At 40.8% G+C, this 18,689-nt stretch overlaps 4 protein-coding genes across 4 annotated transcripts; 2 read left to right on the top strand and 2 right to left on the bottom strand.

Annotated features, from left to right (window-relative positions):
• Positions 1 to 9: 9 nt before the first annotated feature.
• Positions 10 to 2,420, bottom strand: aspdh (aspartate dehydrogenase domain containing; the record flags this gene model as incomplete). Its single annotated transcript, XM_083930583.1, has 7 exons — positions 10 to 226; positions 1,038 to 1,177; positions 1,256 to 1,479; positions 1,599 to 1,748; positions 1,900 to 1,984; positions 2,118 to 2,262; positions 2,366 to 2,420. 7 exons carry the CDS (start codon positions 2,418 to 2,420, stop codon positions 189 to 191), a joined length of 837 nt encoding a protein of 278 aa, XP_083786709.1. The 3' UTR covers positions 10 to 188.
• A 928-nt stretch (positions 2,421 to 3,348) lies between these two features.
• On the top strand, positions 3,349 to 4,530 carry tmem86b (transmembrane protein 86B; the record flags this gene model as incomplete). Its single annotated transcript, XM_083930560.1, has 3 exons — positions 3,349 to 3,399; positions 3,575 to 3,818; positions 4,073 to 4,530. 3 exons carry the CDS (start codon positions 3,349 to 3,351, stop codon positions 4,528 to 4,530), a joined length of 753 nt encoding a protein of 250 aa, XP_083786686.1.
• Positions 4,531 to 5,349: 819 nt separating this feature from the next.
• On the bottom strand, positions 5,350 to 10,631 carry hspbp1 (HSPA (heat shock 70kDa) binding protein, cytoplasmic cochaperone 1). The gene is made up of 8 exons (XM_083931156.1): positions 10,516 to 10,631; positions 10,179 to 10,302; positions 8,716 to 8,932; positions 8,114 to 8,338; positions 7,838 to 7,993; positions 6,544 to 6,640; positions 6,324 to 6,435; positions 5,350 to 5,505 (listed from the first exon to the last, which is right to left on the bottom strand). The coding sequence occupies exons 2-8, from the start codon at positions 10,296 to 10,298 to the stop codon at positions 5,425 to 5,427; spliced, it is 1,008 nt and encodes a 335-aa protein (XP_083787282.1). The 5' UTR covers positions 10,299 to 10,302; positions 10,516 to 10,631; the 3' UTR covers positions 5,350 to 5,424.
• Positions 10,632 to 11,851: 1,220 nt separating this feature from the next.
• Positions 11,852 to 16,206, top strand: tufm (Tu translation elongation factor, mitochondrial). Its single transcript, XM_083932049.1, has 10 exons — positions 11,852 to 11,911; positions 13,042 to 13,088; positions 13,170 to 13,308; positions 13,512 to 13,678; positions 13,843 to 14,112; positions 14,341 to 14,473; positions 14,711 to 14,815; positions 15,001 to 15,152; positions 15,463 to 15,582; positions 15,806 to 16,206. The coding sequence occupies exons 1-10, from the start codon at positions 11,875 to 11,877 to the stop codon at positions 15,974 to 15,976; spliced, it is 1,341 nt and encodes a 446-aa protein (XP_083788175.1). The 5' UTR covers positions 11,852 to 11,874; the 3' UTR covers positions 15,977 to 16,206.
• Positions 16,207 to 18,689: the final 2,483 nt, after the last annotated feature.

Raw genomic sequence — 18,689 nt, 5'->3', positions numbered from 1 at the left:
AGTGTTTTACAAAACAAAGTCTCTTCTTTTTTCTATGCATGTAGTTTATTGGAACACGAATATCTCAGTATTCTCAGTAACATACTGATCCAGTGACAACATCCACACCACTTATCCACCGTAAACCTTCTCATTTAAATGGATTTTCTCGCTTCGCTGTAGTTACTCCTGCAGAGTTCTCATCTTCTTCAGCACAAGTAAACTCGGCCCCCATGACCTTTGCAAACTATTAGAGAAAAAGAAATTGACAACAATTCAGCACACAAACAAACACCTTCATATTTTATGACAAAGACTGGTGGAAAGTATCTAAATATACACTGGAGAACATATGATAAACAATGAAATACTGTTATTAATAACCCCATACAGAATCTCTGGACATTTCTTGACAATAAAGTAATGCCTAAAAAAAAAACACCACAGTTACTGAACTGTGGAAGAGACTAAAGAAGAACGGACCAAGATCAAACCAGAGCAGTGTGAGAAACTAGTGATGTCCTGTGGGCGCAGATGAGCTGAAGTCATTCAAAGCTGCGGCCTCTACACTTCCTGTTCATTTTTGAATCCTCTAGCCCGAAGCAAACATTGTTTAAATCTTCTCTCCTGACACAGAGAAGGTTACTGTTCTCTAGTTTTTCTCACTGTTTTTTTTAACAAAATAAAGGTTTTTGTTGAAGTGCCTTGGTTATTTAAATAAACATGCTAGTACAGCAGAGGTATGGCCACAGCGGATATTCTATCAAATTCTGAACAGTAAAAAAAAAACTGCATGTTTGAAGGAAATACTGTGCTTTTCTAAAGTATGTTTAAGGCCCAAAGAGGTCAAATTTACATCCCCATTATTCATCTCACAAAACCTCAGATGTTTCTTCTGACCCTTTTGTTACAGGTTCAGAACCCCTGCACTAAACTATACTGGATATACAGTAATTGCAATAAACCTTGTCCCTCCTCACCCAGGTAAGACTAGGAATTTGAGTGTAGGTCTTTTACTTGTAATGGAGTATTGAAGGGTCTGACCATGCTGGACTCACCTATTAAACTATTCCAGAAGGAGTTGTAGGTTGCACTGCCAGTTACAGCTCCTAGTTTGGCTGGATTCCTCCTCACTGTCTTAACTGAGAAGCCACCAAGCCCAGTCACCTCCACCTCCACCACATGATAGTCACTTAACCTGGGGGCATGAAGAGGTATGAAAACTGTGCAGACATGAAAGGGTGCCTCAGGTTAGTCGGATTTTTTGGAGACTCACGCTGTGTCAGAAACGATCTCTCCCTGTACACCGGTAAAGCCGAGTGTTCCTGCCGCCACTGCTGCTGCTGCCATGGTGTTAACATTGTTTGGAGCCAGTGGGCACAGTTCTGCCACTGAGCCTCTAAATAAAACACGCCTGCCCTCTTCCTCCGTCCAATCAGAGAGGATGTCTCCTGTCAGCCTGAAGCAGGACGGATGCTTGGACATTCTTATAAACAAAGCCTGAAAAAAAATAGGAAGAAAGGGAATTTAATACGTTTTACCACAAGGCACTCATAAAATAATATTTTATTTGCCATTCTTAACGTCTAAACACCACACCTTCACTATCCCTGTGTTACCTTCAGAGCTCCACTATCATTCAGCCTCTGGATGTCCTGGCCTCCCCATAATGCACCGCTGGGGACGTAGAGCGTCTTACCATACTGGTGAGCTGCCTGACGCAGCTTCTGGTTCAGGTCAGGATCAGAGAGGGCGGAGGGAGAGCCCACCTGAGAGGAGGAGAAATAAAAGCACAAAAGAAGATGTTATACATCTGTGATTTACAAAATGGCTAAAAATCTTTATCAGCTTATGTGTTAAAATAGCTACAAAAAAAGCCCTGAAAAGTGCACTTGCAACCACAGCAACAGAGAACCTCACCATGAAATGAGACTGAGACAGGAAGTGAAGCCCAAATTCTTTCACTATCTGTGGATGGCACACCTCTACTATCACATCACATCGCCTGTAAAACACACAGTTTGAGAAAAGGTTTTAAAAATATGTAATGCAACATTAGGTGCATGTTGTCTATGGTAGCACGGCAAATACTGTTGTTTTGCGTAATGGATTTATATTGCTTATGTGTGTTTTTGCACCTGTCTGCAAAGGACGACAGATCCTCAAGTATGAGTTTGTCAGGAACTAAACCTTTGAGCTTGTCAGAATTTCTGTTCCAAATAAAAGCCAGCTTTAGACCGAGAGCAGCTCCATCTTTAAGGATCCTCTCCACCAGGTACTGCCCTGAAACACACACACACACACACACACACACAGACAGATCTAAGCAAAAGACTCATAAAGATGTACATCAGAAAGTGTGTCTAGAGTTTAGAAGTGTTCAGACCTAGATGTCCATATCCTACAACTCCAATCCGTTGGGGTGAAGAGCTGGTTGCCATGTCCTGTGCTGACAAAAGGAAACCTGCTGAGAAAAGCCCAGATCATTCACATGCAACTTGACAATACACACTAACACACATATACATGCCTGCTTTTGACCTTGCTCATTATCTTGACCTGTATAATACTTGCTATTACTCACCAGATAATCCCACCACTCTGCAGAGCGGTGTTTCTTCCAAGCACAGCACAACTCCAGGAATTGTGGGCAGGCACAGTACAAAGTTTGACTCAGAGAGGCCGTAGTTAATCATTGTTTGTTCTTCGATGTGTGGGATTATCTCACATGGAGCTCCTCCTCCGTGCATTTAAACAATTTTGATTTCAGGTGCACTCAGAATCTCTTGTAAGTGCAACAAATAACAAAACCGTGTAACAGATGAGACAGAAACTGATTCTCACGTCACATGTAGCCTTCTGTACATGAAGTCTACGTATTTCAATCTAGTTTTTATTATTCCCACACGCGCAATGTCACTATGTGTTTCATTTATCACTTATAGGGCTTTTACATCTATGCTCTGCTGCTTTTTTGTTACAACATCAAGTTGTGTGGCTCTACGTTTTTCAGAGAAATCGAAAGCAGCAATGAATTTTCTACTAGTTCAACTTTGCCCTTCATGTGTCGATGTCACCAATATATTCCAGGTGAAGACGTCAAAGGTCAGCTGTTCGTCCGTGAGAACTCAAAACAGGGAGAGCATTGATTATCAGCGTGCAATCAGACAGCGATGATCAGTCCAAAGGTCATTGCTGTGAAACGCCAACAGACTGAGGGACAAAGCAGATATTTGAGACGGAGGAACGAGACGAGAACATCTGAGGATTATATGTGTTGGTAGCAAAGACGATAAAGGTAGAATATAAGACAAAAACAGGGCAGGTTCATCCAACTGAGACATCCACAGCAGTGCTGACTCTGAGACGATGGACATCCTTGAGACAGCTGCCTATGACAGACGGCAGAGGAGAAACATGGTACTATTATTTGCTCTTATTTACAGTCATCGGTCAGTAACTGTTTATGTTAGTTACAAACACTTTTTCCATGTGATATGGATCAAATGTCTAAAATAATAATTTCAGCCAACTCTTGAAAATTCATGCTGTGAATTGTCTCCCCATTTATTTCTCTTCCTCCCTCTCTTGTCAGTCCTGTGCTCTCCTTTCTTCTCTCTTGCCTTTCTTTTTGTCCACAGCTGTGTACTTCTACCTGTGGACACCTGACTCACCCGCGTCCATCATGTCTGCAGGTATCAAATCAGCACCAACGCTCCTATTGGCTGCAGCAGTGCTGAGCTGGAATGGAGGGCAGAGTGTCTTGGGTGTGGCGGGAGGACTGATCTTCTCCGCCGTTGGTGACTGCTGCCTGGTATGGCCTGAGTTTTTTCTGCATGGTGAGTTTTTACATTAAATAAAGCCCAAATTAGGCATTTTCAAGGTAGAATTGAAGCTGCAGGTTGGCCTTATAGTTAGAGAATATACAGTATGTGCATTGTGTAAATGTAATTATAAGAATAAATATCAACATCTATTCTTTTCTTTTCATTGGGATAAAAAAAAATAACCCTCTAAATTCAATCTGCAAAGATGCGCACATTGTAAAATATTTATTTACCTACGATGCTTTTACATCTCACATCTGTTTCAGGAATGGCTGCATTTGCTGTGGCTCATCTGCTGTACTCCCTCACCTTCCTCTCCAGTCGTTATGCGGCATATTCCGCTTCCTCTTCCTTCTGGACCAGTTTTCCATCTCTGATCCTGTTCCTGTTTGGAGGAGGTTTCTACATCTACATGTATCCATTCCTGCAGAAGGCGCCAGACTCTGAACTACTGCTTCCAGCTGTGGGGGTCTACATTGCCTTAATTGCTTTAATGGCAGCATTAGCCATCAGAACTCGCCACACAGCAACACTGTTAGGAAGTTTGTCCTTCATGGTGTCTGACATGTCGCTGGCTCTGCAAGTTTTCAAGGTCACGGCACCGATGGAGCATGGTAACGCTGTTGTTATGGTGACATATTATTTGGCACAGCTACTAATAGCTGTGGGCGATGTAAAGGCAGTGGAGAACAAGGGCGACTTTGCAAAATGGAAGAGTTCCTAAACAGCATCTGTGTGGCATCCCCAGAGTAGGGCATATTGGTAAAATCCTAAAACGGCCTATAAATATTTCTTGTAGTTCTTAAGAGTTTTTTTTTTTAATATCAATTCCATCAAATACAGGCACAGAGGAAAACGGAAGGACAGTTATCCTACCGATCAGCACTTGACAGCTACTTGCTGAATTCAAAAGATTAAGAAGTTAAAAGGGTAAAGATATTTCATGTGTTTCCAGTTTGCATTTGAATAATCAAGTCATGACATTTTAAAATACCAGTCTAACAAGCAAAATTGAAAAAAAAACCTCCACAAATATACGTTTAGAGTAATATCTGTACTATGTGATTTGTGCCAAAATATTTTAAGTAAATGGTTATGTGTGGGTTGTGCATGTGGTCGCAATGATTTCCACTTGTGAACTGGCCATTATATGTATATAAATACTCCAATTTGTTTTGGTCATAATAAATGCATAAATATGGTGTAAAAAATTAAACAATGATGTCGCTGACGTAATTGTGAGTCATGTTTTAAGAGACAGTTGACTAAAAAGAAATGAATTACTTCAGACAAGCCTAAATTGTAACACTTAAAAACGAGTTGCACATATAAGTTTGAGATGTAAAGATAAAAATTCAAATACTTTACATCTGACCTACGATGGAGATTGGTATTTGGTCAGGTATTAAATTTAAAATATAAAGAACTGAAAACACTGGACTTAAAACAGCGGGCTTGAAAAGTATTTTATACATTAGTTATTTACACAGTAAAATCCATGCAAAATATGGACAGTATCTGTCGTAACAGACGAAAACATTACTTAACATCCACAAACCAGATCATGAATGTTACATCTTTGCACACTGGCACCAAAACAGGTGACGTAAATAAAATTTCAGCGATCCATCCCGTTGTCATCTGACTGCAGTCCGCAGAAACAAATGGCCCTCAAACGCTCACAGTGGTCCAGCTCTTCCTGTTGGAAAGAAAATTGTGACATTAAAAGCTGTTTCCTGGATAAAGGATTAAGGCCATTCTTACCTTTCTTGCATGTCTCACAGCGCTTCCCTCCAAAGTCCCACCCTCTTCCACCTGCCTGATCTCTGACGCTCCCACCTCCCCCTCACGTGCAGTGAGAGTGAAATGCTGCATTCCAGTGCCATGGGAAGTCCGAAGTTTCAGACCTCCAACTAGTGAAAGTGCACTGGAATGCCTGTCAAAGTGGAGCCTCCTACTAGCGAATTCGGGGGAGATTGACCCTGAATTTGATAGTAGGAGGTTCCACTATGACAGGTCACGTTGACAACGCACTGGAACGCAGCATGAGCAGCGCAAGTGAAACGGATCGACAGATGACAGGCAGGAAGCTCAGCAACTCATTTAATCCAGACCGAATAAAATGATTGGTCAGACTTGATAATTAAATATATTTGAGTTTTAACACCTGGTAGATGTCTTTTACATTTTAGTGTGCCATACACTTATTAGGAGCATTTTAAGATTACAGAAGAAAAGTGTTAAAATGCCAGAAAAGTATGTTTTAAGCCTAGTGCTAGAGACTACTATCAGAGACAATCTGATATTTTCATTGGCCTAAAACTAAAATTCAGTCATGTACATGTTGCCATTGCAAAATGTTTTTGCTTTTAACCAAATGCAGTAGTAGTTCTGTACATGAGAAAAGACAGCTGTCCAATCACCATCTCCGTTGCTTGCTTTAGAAAGAAAATAAATACGGTCAGAATCCGGTTTCCCCTTTTTTTTAACCATTAGAACCAAAGACATAAGAATTACCTGACTCTCTTCTTTTCCTTTGAGCTCTCTGCATCGCTGCCTGAGGAACTCCTCCAGACGCAGAGCAGGATTCCTGCAGTCTTTGAGACCCTGTGGACAGTCTTCCACCAGACTAGATAGACATCAGACACACAAAAAGGGTATAATTCCTAATGAGAACCAATGAATTCATGTCAACTGTGAGTGTTAGGGAGACAGAGAGGTAGAGAGTGTTTCCTACCAGCAAAGGGCGCCAAGCACATGTTCATGGAACGGGGAGTGTGGTGTGCGGAGAACAGATACCAGCTGCTGTACCATACCCATGGAGACGACTGTGTCTGCAGGAAGGAGCGAAAACGGATATGAGGGACCAGACCCAAAAAGAAAGAAGCAACCGTGTACAGTCAGTACTAACATGCTTAACAGGGCGGAGGTTGACTCAGAGGATGAACATCACTCACTCCAACTGTACTGAATAATCTGAGACCAAACAAGAGCATGTGTAATTCTAAATAGATGAAATGATCCAAACTCATTATAATTAGGCTTAGTTTGTCCAATGAGAGGTGCAGTACACAACTAGTGTAAGCAATGTCTCTGCCTGCTGTAAGTGGCTGTAAAGCGTCTGCGTAGTGTCGGTGATGAGAGCAGAAAGTGTGCATAGGGAAGGCTGGTTCCAGGTTTCCCTAATTTAACAATCAAACTACTCATTTTGCACCGTGCCTAAGACATATGAATGTAAAAACAAAGTGGAGACAATCTGGACTAGCCGACACAAAGGACGGGACAGGGTGCTGTAATTTATCAGTGCAGTGCTTGTGTCCTGCAAAAGCAGTGCATGAAGTAATATCGCCAAGGAGACTGATTCATCTACCAGTGATTATGTTAGAATGCCGGGTCAGAACTCGTTTACTAATGCACGAAGATAAAACGATGTTCATCACACTAAATGAGTGCCAAATAGCTAGGTCGTTCTATGGCTGTGTTATAAATGTTATTGTTTTAATGGATTTCAAATTTTATTTCAAACATGTTAAAAAAGAAAACATAAAAAGTCATACAGCGAATAAAAACATTACACAACTAGAAAGAATAGAGATACGAAAAATAAAAAATACTTGACTATTTTTCTTTTCGACATATACATTCGAAGTATGCACTTAAATGTATATACCAGTGTTTTCAATGTACTCGATCTATGGTACGCACTGATGTCATTGTCAGCTCTTTATTGGCCTTGAGTAGTTTAAATCAATAACATAACATACTTAGGGGCGGCCGGTGGCACGGTTGTTGGAGCAGTCGCCCCATGTAAAGAGGCTGAAGGTCCCGGAGGCAGCGGCGACAGGTTGACTCTGACCTGCATGTCCCCCCATCCCTCTCTCTTTCACCCCGTTTCCTGTCTGTCCTATCTAATAAAAGGCTTGAAAACTGACAAAAAAATAATCTTAAAAAAATATATACTTCATAGTTACATACTACAACTTGTCCCAGCTAATGCCGCTGTCATGTTTCGAGGCCTCTCTCGTTTGTACCTTTCTGTTCAGGATGCGACGACAGCAGGTTGAGTAGAAGGAAAGCAGACTTGGTCCTGAGCTTCTCGTTGTCCGACTGCATGCCTCGCATCAGCACTGAGAAGCCATCATGGGACAAGAACGCCTGGAGTCCTGCCTCCAGCTCTCGAACCAGACCTAAGTCATAACAGGATGCAGTTACAGTTTTGTTCCGAGGTGTACTGTATCCTAAAACCTCAACGATGACGATGAATGCAGACAGCATTACAATCGAGCAGCTCTGTCTGAGATACTCACACGACACAGCGTAAAGGGCTTTTACTTTGACGGTGGGGTTGGGGTCTGAGTCTGTCAGCTGCAGCAGTTTTGGCAGCGCCCCTATGCTAAACAAGTGGACCTGCACCTGCGGCATATTCTGGGCACAGGAAGCGATGAGCTGGGCAGCACGCCACCTCAGTCCACTTTGGGAATGACACAGATACTGGGAGACGCACAATTCCAGTCCACCAAGAGTCATTAAGTCTGTGAGGCACAGGAACCAGGGACACAGTCAGGAAAAGAGCAGACAAATTGTTTTCTTTATCCATCCCCTCTATGCAGCTAGTGTTTCCAGGTCCATGCTAGCATCTGTGGCTGGTTTCACAAAGATAGACTTTAACTTTGGCTAAAACGTAACTTTAGATAGACGTCTAAACTCATCCGAATACCATGGCTTCGTCTACAGTTAGCCTGGGGGCAGGGTAGCTAACTTTTTACGATTAAAATAGTTTAAAATATCTAATCTAGCAGCAAATGTACTGTAAAACTGTAACTCTGAAGACCAGTCTAGGATATCTCTTTGAAACCTGCCCCTGATCTATAGACTGCTTGGAATAGATCAACTACAATTTAATACAAACCTCTAGCATTGTCCAGATTCTCACACAACTCTGACAGCATCTCAAAGATTGATTCCCGCTCATCTTCAGCCTCTTCATCCCTCTCATCCTCTCCTTCTCTCTCCCTTTCGCTCATTCCCTCTTGACGCAAGACTGTCAAGCACTGCTTCATCTGCTCCACTTCATCCATCTGCCCTTTGCAGACATCTGCAAGAGCATCTCTCAGCCATATTTGCCTCTGTGACAAAGAAAGAGTACAAGAATGTTTTCTCAGTTACCTCTTAATGTTTTGTGGGTCCGAATAAAACTATGTATGGACTGGCCTTTTAAAATGACCCAAATAGACCTGTCCTAAGCCCAAAACTGATTTGATACAGGGATTTAGTTTCAGAAGAACCCATGGGGTGCTGGGAGTCATTTAGGTTTGGTTCTGATAGAGACGTTTACAAAGGCTAAACACATATGACCAATGCAAATAGTTTGGAGCCCTTCAAGAGCGCTTGAGTTAAGGGCTAAAAGTAAAAGATTATTTTTAGTATCAGATAAATGTCAGTAAACTAAACTTTTAAAATTGCCCACATCCCAAGGTGCCATATTCAAATTGCTGGTTTTGTTCAACCATCTGTCCAAAACTCAACAAAAAAAAGATGATGTTTTAGAAACTTACGAAACAAATATTTAACATTTAGGAAAATGAAACCAAAATAGCTGCTTATTATTTGTACTTCCATCGACATACTTGTTAATCAAATCCTTTCAGCTGTGCTTGGGTCAAAACTATGATCATATTTACCACCATAATTATTATCATGGTCATATTCTATCACCTTAGCTGTGCTTGTTTGTTACCATTCTGCTATATTAACTGCCTTAACACATAAGTCATTTTCAGATTAGTTACTGTTACTTTTTGGTTGCTTGCATCTCTGGAAGAGTGTCTCTGTCTGTCTTTGTGTCTGTCTCTCTGTCCATCTAGCTTTCTTTTCTCTTTCTCTCTTCTTTTCTTCCTCCCCAACCGGTGCAGACAGATGTCCGTCCTCCACAGACCTGGGTCTGTTTGACATTCCCGTTAAAGGGAAGGTTTTCGTTGCCACTGTACTCAATGGGGGAATTGTTGGGTCTATGCAAATCATAAATAAGTCATAGATTGTGGTCTATACCTACTCTGTAAAGTGTCCTGAGATAACTTTTGTTATGATTTGACACTGTAAATAAAATTGGATTGAATTTACATAAGGCACCATAATAAGATTTATGAACACATACACCTGTTCTTAGGTCCTATGTGGGCTATATGAGGTGAACTAGGAAGTCTAGCCCCAACCAGGTGTGTGTCTGTGTGTGTGTGTGTGTGTGTGTGTGTGTGTGTGTGTGTGTGTGTGTGTGTGTGTGTGTGTGTGTGTGTGTGTGTGTGTGTGTGTGTGTGTAAGGGTTTCTGCCCAAAGCCTTCTCAGGTTTGAAATGTATAATTAATAAGCCTTTACCTCCTCTGACATGGGCTCAACAGGGGCAGGTCCCTCCGCGGCTGATCCAGCATCCACCGCCAGCTGCAGGACCCCCTGAAGGTTGGGTGGATATCTCCTGGTCTGTCTGTCTTCTGCCATGATGCTGAGGAGGAAAACAGTAAACATCAGTATGACAAGGACACCTGGATAGTAGATAATAGATAGAGCCAGATCATATGAATCCCAAACACAACAGTCAGTGTATAACTTTTAACTTGATTATAAAGATGCTAGGTTGATCCAGTTACCGCTCATTAGCTAGCTTAATAAAATCGATAAGAGAAACTCGGTACCCTCATATGCAATTTTAACTTACCTTTACAAGAGTCCTGTTAGACGGCGTTGGATAAATGGACACTTTTCAAGTTGACTCGCCTTTAAACAGAGACGCATGAAGGCGCTAGAACATTCTGGCTAACGTTGGCTGATCCCGTCATCATGGGGCGCAAGGGGGCTGCCATGCTGTACCGTAAACCTTGAACCAAAGTGGCAAGCAAAGATTGTTTTTGCCGAACTCTTTCTTCGCCTGAAAGTCATTTCAGTCGTGCATATTCACATTGTCTACGCTAATGCAGTCATTTGAAATGATAATACAGTAACAGCAATGCAACCTTGGCATTGGAAAGACACAACCATAGATTCCACCGTATTAGCGTATTTAAGGTAAATCAGTGACGTTTGTACGCTCGACGTTCAGAGAGTTTCAGTAAGAGAGCCGAGCTCGTGAGAAGTCCCTCAAACAGAGGAACAGTGGCAAACGTGAAATGCCGGCATTACAACATATAATTATAAAATATATAATGTTGAAATATATATGATTTACTGACTGATGGATTGCCTAAAATACTGGATTTATATTAAGATACTAACACTTATTTGTTAAAAGTAGGGCTGCCCCCTCCAAGGCGATTAATTTACAAATTGGTCGTTTTAGTCTTAGTCAGATACGGTTTATTATGTCAATGATTCATTTTAATCTTGAAATCATACACAGACAACATTTATCTGCTTCTACATGGACTTGTTTTCTGTTTTTGAAAGTAAAGAAACTTCACACAGCCTCCTTTGCGCAGCTTCACTTGGGACAGTTAGACAGAAATTTAAATTACAGTCTAATCCTTTTTATCTTTATTCATGCTTTTTTGCAGTGAACATATGAGCACATGCACATTTATGGTAAACACAACATTTAAAGCCCCTGAACACCCTAAAAACACACCTGTGTGGGTGTTCAGGGGCTTTAAAGTGGTGATTTTGCAGGATTATGTGTGGAGAAACTCGGTTTTACACATCTGTTGATTACATGACTAATCGATAAGTCGACAAAATGTATTGAATTGAGGAAAGTCCAAGTGACGAATATGGAAAAAAATAAAACATGTCTCCACAAATGTAACAGCTAAATAAACGAATTAGAGAAATACAGTTTTTACAATAACTTAAAAAACGATCTTCTTAAACTGTATCCTAAAACGTGCAGTTTTACACTTTCTGTTATTATATGACTTTAACAGGTACTTACTTGAAGTGTATGATTATCATTAGTGGTAGTATCTACCTAAGAAACCGTTTTAACCGGTAAAACGCTACTCAGGGCGACATTTTTTGAGCTGGTGAGGTACTATCTTGACTTTTGGATCGTCTTTGATTAGCTGGCCTCTTCTAACCATCCAACATGGCGGCGCTTGTGGGACTGCGAGCGTGTTTCTCTGGTAAAATCGGTTAATTCTCTAGTAGCAGCTAACTCCACATGTTTTTCTAACAGTTTGTTGATTCACAAAACCATATGTTTTTCTGCACTTAAGAGAATTTGTTTTTAAGGTTGTGGAAACGTATTCTGTCAGGAAAAAGAGATGCTGTTGTGTCTTCGACAGCGACGCAAGGTCACGTTACCAATGAGTGTTAGCTAACGATACAACCAGGCGAGGATAATGACTGACTGATGAATGACGATCGACACTAGCTTATATTGTAGACAGTTATATGGGAATCAAGGCCTGTTGGTTAAACAACTAACAGAAGTTTCTCTGGAGGAGAATGACTCAGTCCAGTCTTCTGGTTCAAAGCGTTTGTAAGCTTATGTCAGCTGCTGCAGAGCTACTTTTAGTTAACGATGTAACCTGTAAATCGGAACCAAAAACCCTCACGCGCAGCCCCATTCGTTTGATCTTTGTAAATGCAAAACAGAATAAATACATTTCAATATTTGAATGTTTTTTTTTTGTAAATCAAATGATAGTGGTGCTTTACTCTGTTGCTTATTTGACATTTGTATTATGTCGCATTTGACTGGACAGTCGACAAATATGCGAGAGACACGCAACACAACAGGGTATGAGAAAGTACTTACTGATGTAATCAGAGATGTATGAACAGCTTGGAAATACATGGATGGATACATTTTGCAGTGAGATTGCAAAAAAGTAATAGTTTTGTCATGCAGTACCTTTTTTTGTAAGGATCTTCACACTTCACTCAGTAAGATGTCACAACAAGACTAATGTCAAACATAAAAAGAGTTAGTTTACATTGCATGGCTTCAAACATTTAATGCACAGGGGCAGGACACGTCTACACTGTGTCCTGTAAAATACAATATGATTCACCGCAGTAGCTGGAGCAACTACGACCACAGTGGAGCTTAAAATGTTCCAGGGTGTTTACTTTTCCCATGTAATACCTTTACAAAGTATCAGTGCTTGTACAGTCTTAAATGTGAGATAGATTTTACTGGAACACAGTGGTGGAGTTACAGGATGAACTACACTGGATTATCCTGTCAAATGTTCAGCCAATTTCTAAGTTCTGCTGTTCGTTCTCACGTTTTGGTCCCTCTTCTCAGCCCTTCAGCTGTCTTCGCCAAGACTCCTGAACAGCTCCTTCAAATTGGTGAGCATGCACACAAACTGCAGTTCACAGACGGTTTAGCATCTACTCTGCAACTGTATAATTCTTGGGTTTATCTTCTAGTGTCCTGTGCCTCTGAGTCGGCGGACCTTTGCTGCAGAGGCTAAAAAGACATACAGCAGAGACAAGCCACATGTGAACATTGGAACAATTGGACATGTTGATCACGGAAAGACGACCCTGACTGCAGCCATCACAAAAGGTTGAATCACTGATGTCCTAGCCTTTAGCTTTCTCTTACAGTGGCCCGGATGACCGTAAATCCAATACACTGATATATTTCATTTGATCTTGGTTCTGAACTTGCTCCACTGACCATAGATGAAAAGTTTATGCATCGTTTTCTTCTAGTTTTGTGAAACAAGAAATCAGAGTTGTGACTTTGGTGTGTTTTTGGGTTCTCAGTGCTAGCTGATGCTGGTGGTGCTAACTATAAAAAGTATGAGGACATTGACAATGCCCCCGAGGAGAAGGCCAGAGGAATCACCATCAACGCCTCTCACGTAGAATACACCACTGCAAACAGACATTACGCTCACACAGACTGTCCTGGTCATGCTGACTACGTCAAGGTAATCTGCTTTTCTGCTACTCAGCACCTGCAACCAACATGCTTTAGTGCTGAACATGTTGCAGCTTTGTCGTTATCTTAGCTCATGAGAATCCTTAAAGGTTAATTAATAACAGTATAAATAACTCTATAATAATGAATTCCCCCAACTCTTTCCTCTTTCAGAACATGATTACAGGCACAGCTCAGATGGATGGCTGCATCCTGGTGGTGGCAGCCACCGACGGCCAGATGCCTCAGACACGAGAGCACCTCTTGCTGGCGAGGCAGATAGGCGTTGAGTATGTGGTGGTTTTCATCAACAAGGCCGACGTCGTGGAGGACAAGGAAATGGTGGAGCTGGTGGAGATCGAGATCCGCGAGCTGCTCACAGAGTTCGGCTACGATGGCGACAACACACCTGTTGTGGTCGGCTCAGCCCTCTGCGCTCTGGAGGTCAGAGGAACACCAGCAGTCACTTTTCTTGCAATTTAAAACAATAGTGTGCTAATCTGCTGATCTCATCCACTCATAGTGTACGGCTCTTCCCGCTGCTGTGTGGTTTTATCAGTTAGCTACAGTAAAAACTAATGATTGTGTACTGATTGCAGTACATTTTGAGTCGCTAATGTAAGGCATCTAGACGTGATCTGACTGAATGTTTTTTGCTTTGCTCCATCTCAGAACAGAGAGCCCGAACTTGGTCAGAAAGCAGTGCTCAATTTGCTCGAGATCGTGGATTCTTATGTTCCCCTGCCCAAAAGAGAGCTGGAAAAACCTTTTCTTCTGCCCATTGAAGGGGCTTGTTCAATCCCAGGTATGAAAAGACTGCAAGAAATCCAGCACTGAACTGTTAGACTTAAAGGAGGAATATTTGCGGTATTAGTTTCTTGTAATGACCTCATAACTCTTATGTCGTTTAATGTTTTTAGTGGTGAAGTATTGTGACTGATTTGCACTTCTAGCTGTGAAATGTAGCATCTCAAAAACGAGTCAGATGGTAGTGATGAGAAAAAGTTACTCAATTGTGCATATTATTGTCTGTGTCCTTCAGGCAGAGGGACGGTGGTGACCGGCACTGTGGAGAGGGGTATTATCAAGAAAGGAGAAGACTGTGAGTTTGTGGGCTACAATCGCAACTTCAAGTCCGTGGTTACAGGTGAGTGAGAGGAAAAAGTGACAGGAAGTTAGAGGAGGAGCTCACATGCTGTTTACAAAGCACACGGACCCAAACATGACAAATGTGCAGACAGGTGACAAATAAAAGGAAAAACCTGAATAAACAAAACTTTTTTTCATGTGTGTAGATGATGAGTTTCTCTGTGTTGTGTGTGTTTTGCTCAGGTATTGAGATGTTCCACAAGTCTCTGGATCGGGCAGAGGCAGGAGATAACCTGGGCGCTCTGGTCCGAGGACTGAAGAGGGAGGATGTAAGGAGAGGGATGGTGATGTGCAAACCAGGATCCATCAAGCCTTACCAGAAAGTCAAGGCCCAGGTCTGACAGCACAGAGTTATAGTTATTAGAAATATTTCCTAACTGTCAATTCATCTAACAGGCTCATTTTTAAGTGTTGACAGGCCAATAGTCACATCTATTACATGACTAATGGCCAAGGAACCGTTTAAACAGTAGGAGACCGGCCAGATGCCATAGTAACGACTCTGAGGTCATTCACTGAGTTACAGACACGACGGACACTGGTTATGTGATTTCTTTTTTTGTAGTTGTTGCTATTTGAAAATGAAATGCATAACTAACTGAAACGCTGATGTACGTGGACTTGTTTGTGCTTCCTGTGCTACAGGTGTATATTCTGAGTAAGGAGGAGGGTGGCAGACACAAACCCTTTGTCTCCAACTTCATGCCAGTCATGTTCTCTTTAACCTGGGACATGGCTTGCAGAGTCACTCTGCCCGAGGGCAAGGTTTGTGTGTGTGTGCGTGTGTGTGAACTGTCAGTAATTAGATGATTTGAATCCCATCCACAACAGCTCAGCTAGTGCACGTAATAAACATCTCATCCTTTTTCATCTGAAAAAAAGCAGCATGACAGCCTCTGTTGAGTCATTGAAACAATACTCTAGTACAACAACAGGATTATGAAGGACAGTCACCACTCTCCTCTTTGCTGTTTTTGTCCCTGTACAGGAAATGGTGATGCCAGGGGAGGACACCTCCTTGATGCTCACGCTCCGCCAGCCAATGATTCTAGAAAAAGGCCAGAGGTTCACTCTGAGAGACGGAAACCGAACCATCGGCACCGGCCTGGTCACAGAAATCCTGTCGATTAAAGAGGATGACCAGATCAAATGGGGCTGAAGACAAACTCTGAGTGTGTGGTTGCCTGTGTCTGGACAAACCAATATACAAATGCAGCACACAAACCCCATGTACAAACCTGAAACAGGAAAGGAATTGAATGAATGCTGAATGCATGGTTCTGTTGTGGAAATACACCCAAACAAAATACCTAAAATGTTTAGCACTGTCATTATGTTTAAAGGCCAGACTGTCAGAATTATGTCATTTATGTAATAAAATGTATTTAACAATAAAAAGGCCCCCTTTATTTTGTGGTATTGGCTGTTGCTAGTCAGTTCATCTTTACAAAAACAAAATATAAATGAACAAGAAATATATTCCTATGTTAGTCTTTATGCATAAATCTGTAGCTAAAGGCTGACAAACATTTTGACTCATCACCAGTATTAAAAGCAGAGGCGTTAATTATAATCCTAATAATGGCCCCGTTATATTCAAGTGAGCCAACGTGTACAATAACAGCAAGCTGAAACCAGACAGCTAAATGGATTTCAGCGTCATTCATTTCATTATTTACACCTGATTTTCCCACTGTGACGGATCCAAATGTCTTTTGTGACAAAGGTCTATGAGATTTGCACGCGACAAGATTAAAACACCACATGAGGGCAGCAAAGAGGTGCTTCAAGAGTCTGCAGATCTGTTGTGATAGTCTTGATGTCAAAATGATTATTAATTATACTCCTCAGTATTAGGACGTGAGTTACAGTATGTTTCTCAACCAAAGCTTCTGTAAAAATCCAAATTAGTCAATTTAGAGTTACCTTAAATCTACAGTTTGTCAGTATATAGATCCTCCAACTCCGTTAGTTTACTAGATGTTTAGAAATGTGATGAAATAACAAAATAATATATTATGTGATGGATTCAAAGCTTGACCGGTGTGACGTGTTACATGTCAGGTCAGATTTTCTAAAATAAACGTAAACAAGTGTGGAAAGTATGGCGCCAATAATGATATACTGAAATTAAACAGTTTTGTTTTGACACCTTTACAAACTGTTGTTTGCTGCGTTTACAGTCTTTTGCAGTGAAAGTTGTTAAATCAAATAATGCAATTAAGAAATAAATATGCAGTTAAGGCAATTTAATCCACCATCTCTGTTAGAGACAAACAGCATCAGCCTGAGAGAAAAGTGCACGGTTGAGATCTTAATAGTTTTCTTTAATCATCCTTTGGCAGATCATTTCACTGTGATAATCCAGGCTGACCCTGTCGGTGTTTGTGTGCACTGAATAGCTGGTGTCCTCTCTGCTCGTTCATCCCCAGCAGGAAGTTCTCTAGTTCGCTCTGTGTTTGCTGCAGGTATTTGAGTCAGTGCCTCCCGTAATCCAATCAGCCTGTTGCTGTAATCAAATACTGTACATCTGCGGTAGTCGAGGCTGGAGCAGCTCGTACTGCTGAGTGATGTGATCAGCTGGAAGAAGAAGGTCTCCATAAGCAAAATAACTTTAAGAGATATATGATCAGACAGTAAACACTAGTGTATACTGGTGGTCAGTGATACTGGCCTTAACTTTCTCTGAGGAATCAGATAAATGTCATTCAAATAAGCGTTCACCTGTGGCTGATGTTTGCTGAATCATTTTGAGACACGTGTTGTTCACGTTGGCAACAACTTCACAGTTTATAGACACCTGAAATACTTTACACTGTCGGCTTTCAATATTATTAGTTTGATTGTCTGAATAATAGAATAAAAGGTAACACTTTATTGAGCAATTGTAAAAATTACGCATGTACAATTACTGGTTTATTACACACTATAATGTAGTTGTATGGACCTTTTAAGTGTTTATATACTATACGGAAAGGATGAAATGGTTTGTTTGGGAAAATCATTTTTGATCAGGAGTTTTTTCAATGTTATGATGATAATGAACAATCCAGATATTGCTGTTCCATTATGTGTCCATATACTGTATACTGTGCTCCTTTTTAGCACCTTTAGAGACAAGCCCATATTGAGAAGATCCTTTACTTAAGTCAAAGTACCGAAACAACATTGAAAAAGCACTCAACTGTGAGAGTCCTTCATTCGAAACACTTTATTTAGTAAAAGTGCATAACTATTATTAGCAAAATAGACTCAAAAATGAAGGTACTAATTTTGCAGAAATATAGCCCCTCTGGGTGATATATCATTATGCATTTCATTATTAGATTATTAACACTGATGCATTATTTATGCAGCATTTTACTGTTGTAGCTTTCTAATGTAGAACTAGGTTTGGCCATACAATAAAAACTGGCTCGTCTAGAGATTAAGTGGAGAATAATATAAAAGAATAAAGTTGCAGAAAATGGAAAAACTCCAGTAAAAGACAGGAGTAAAGGCACGTTTTTTTGCACCACTTAATATAGTAAAGCATAGCTGTGGTGGAATACAATATCAGTATTTATCGCATTTCTTCCTTTTATTACTCTTATTCATTCAGGAAGAATCTGTTTAATTATAATTATTCTCTGTTAAACTCAGCACACTCCATAAACTGAAGGGATCAGAAAACTAGTAAGTAGACATTTATAAAACAGTTTTAAGCTGCCTGTGAATAATTTAATATATAGTTAATAAATGTATTTTTACAACACACTGTAAGGATTTGTTGAAGTGTGTAATCATCATACATCATTAAATATGATTACTGATCCTTTATTGACTGCTTATGCGCCACTTTCATACGAGAAGATAATATAGCTGAGAAATAC

The sequence above is a fragment of the Echiichthys vipera genome (genome assembly GCF_963691815.1).
Source record: "Echiichthys vipera genome assembly, chromosome: 17".
Classification (NCBI taxonomy): domain Eukaryota; kingdom Metazoa; phylum Chordata; class Actinopteri; order Perciformes; family Trachinidae; genus Echiichthys; species Echiichthys vipera.
The sequence above is the reverse complement of the archived record's forward strand: the minus strand, read 5'-3'. Positions and strand labels throughout refer to the sequence as shown.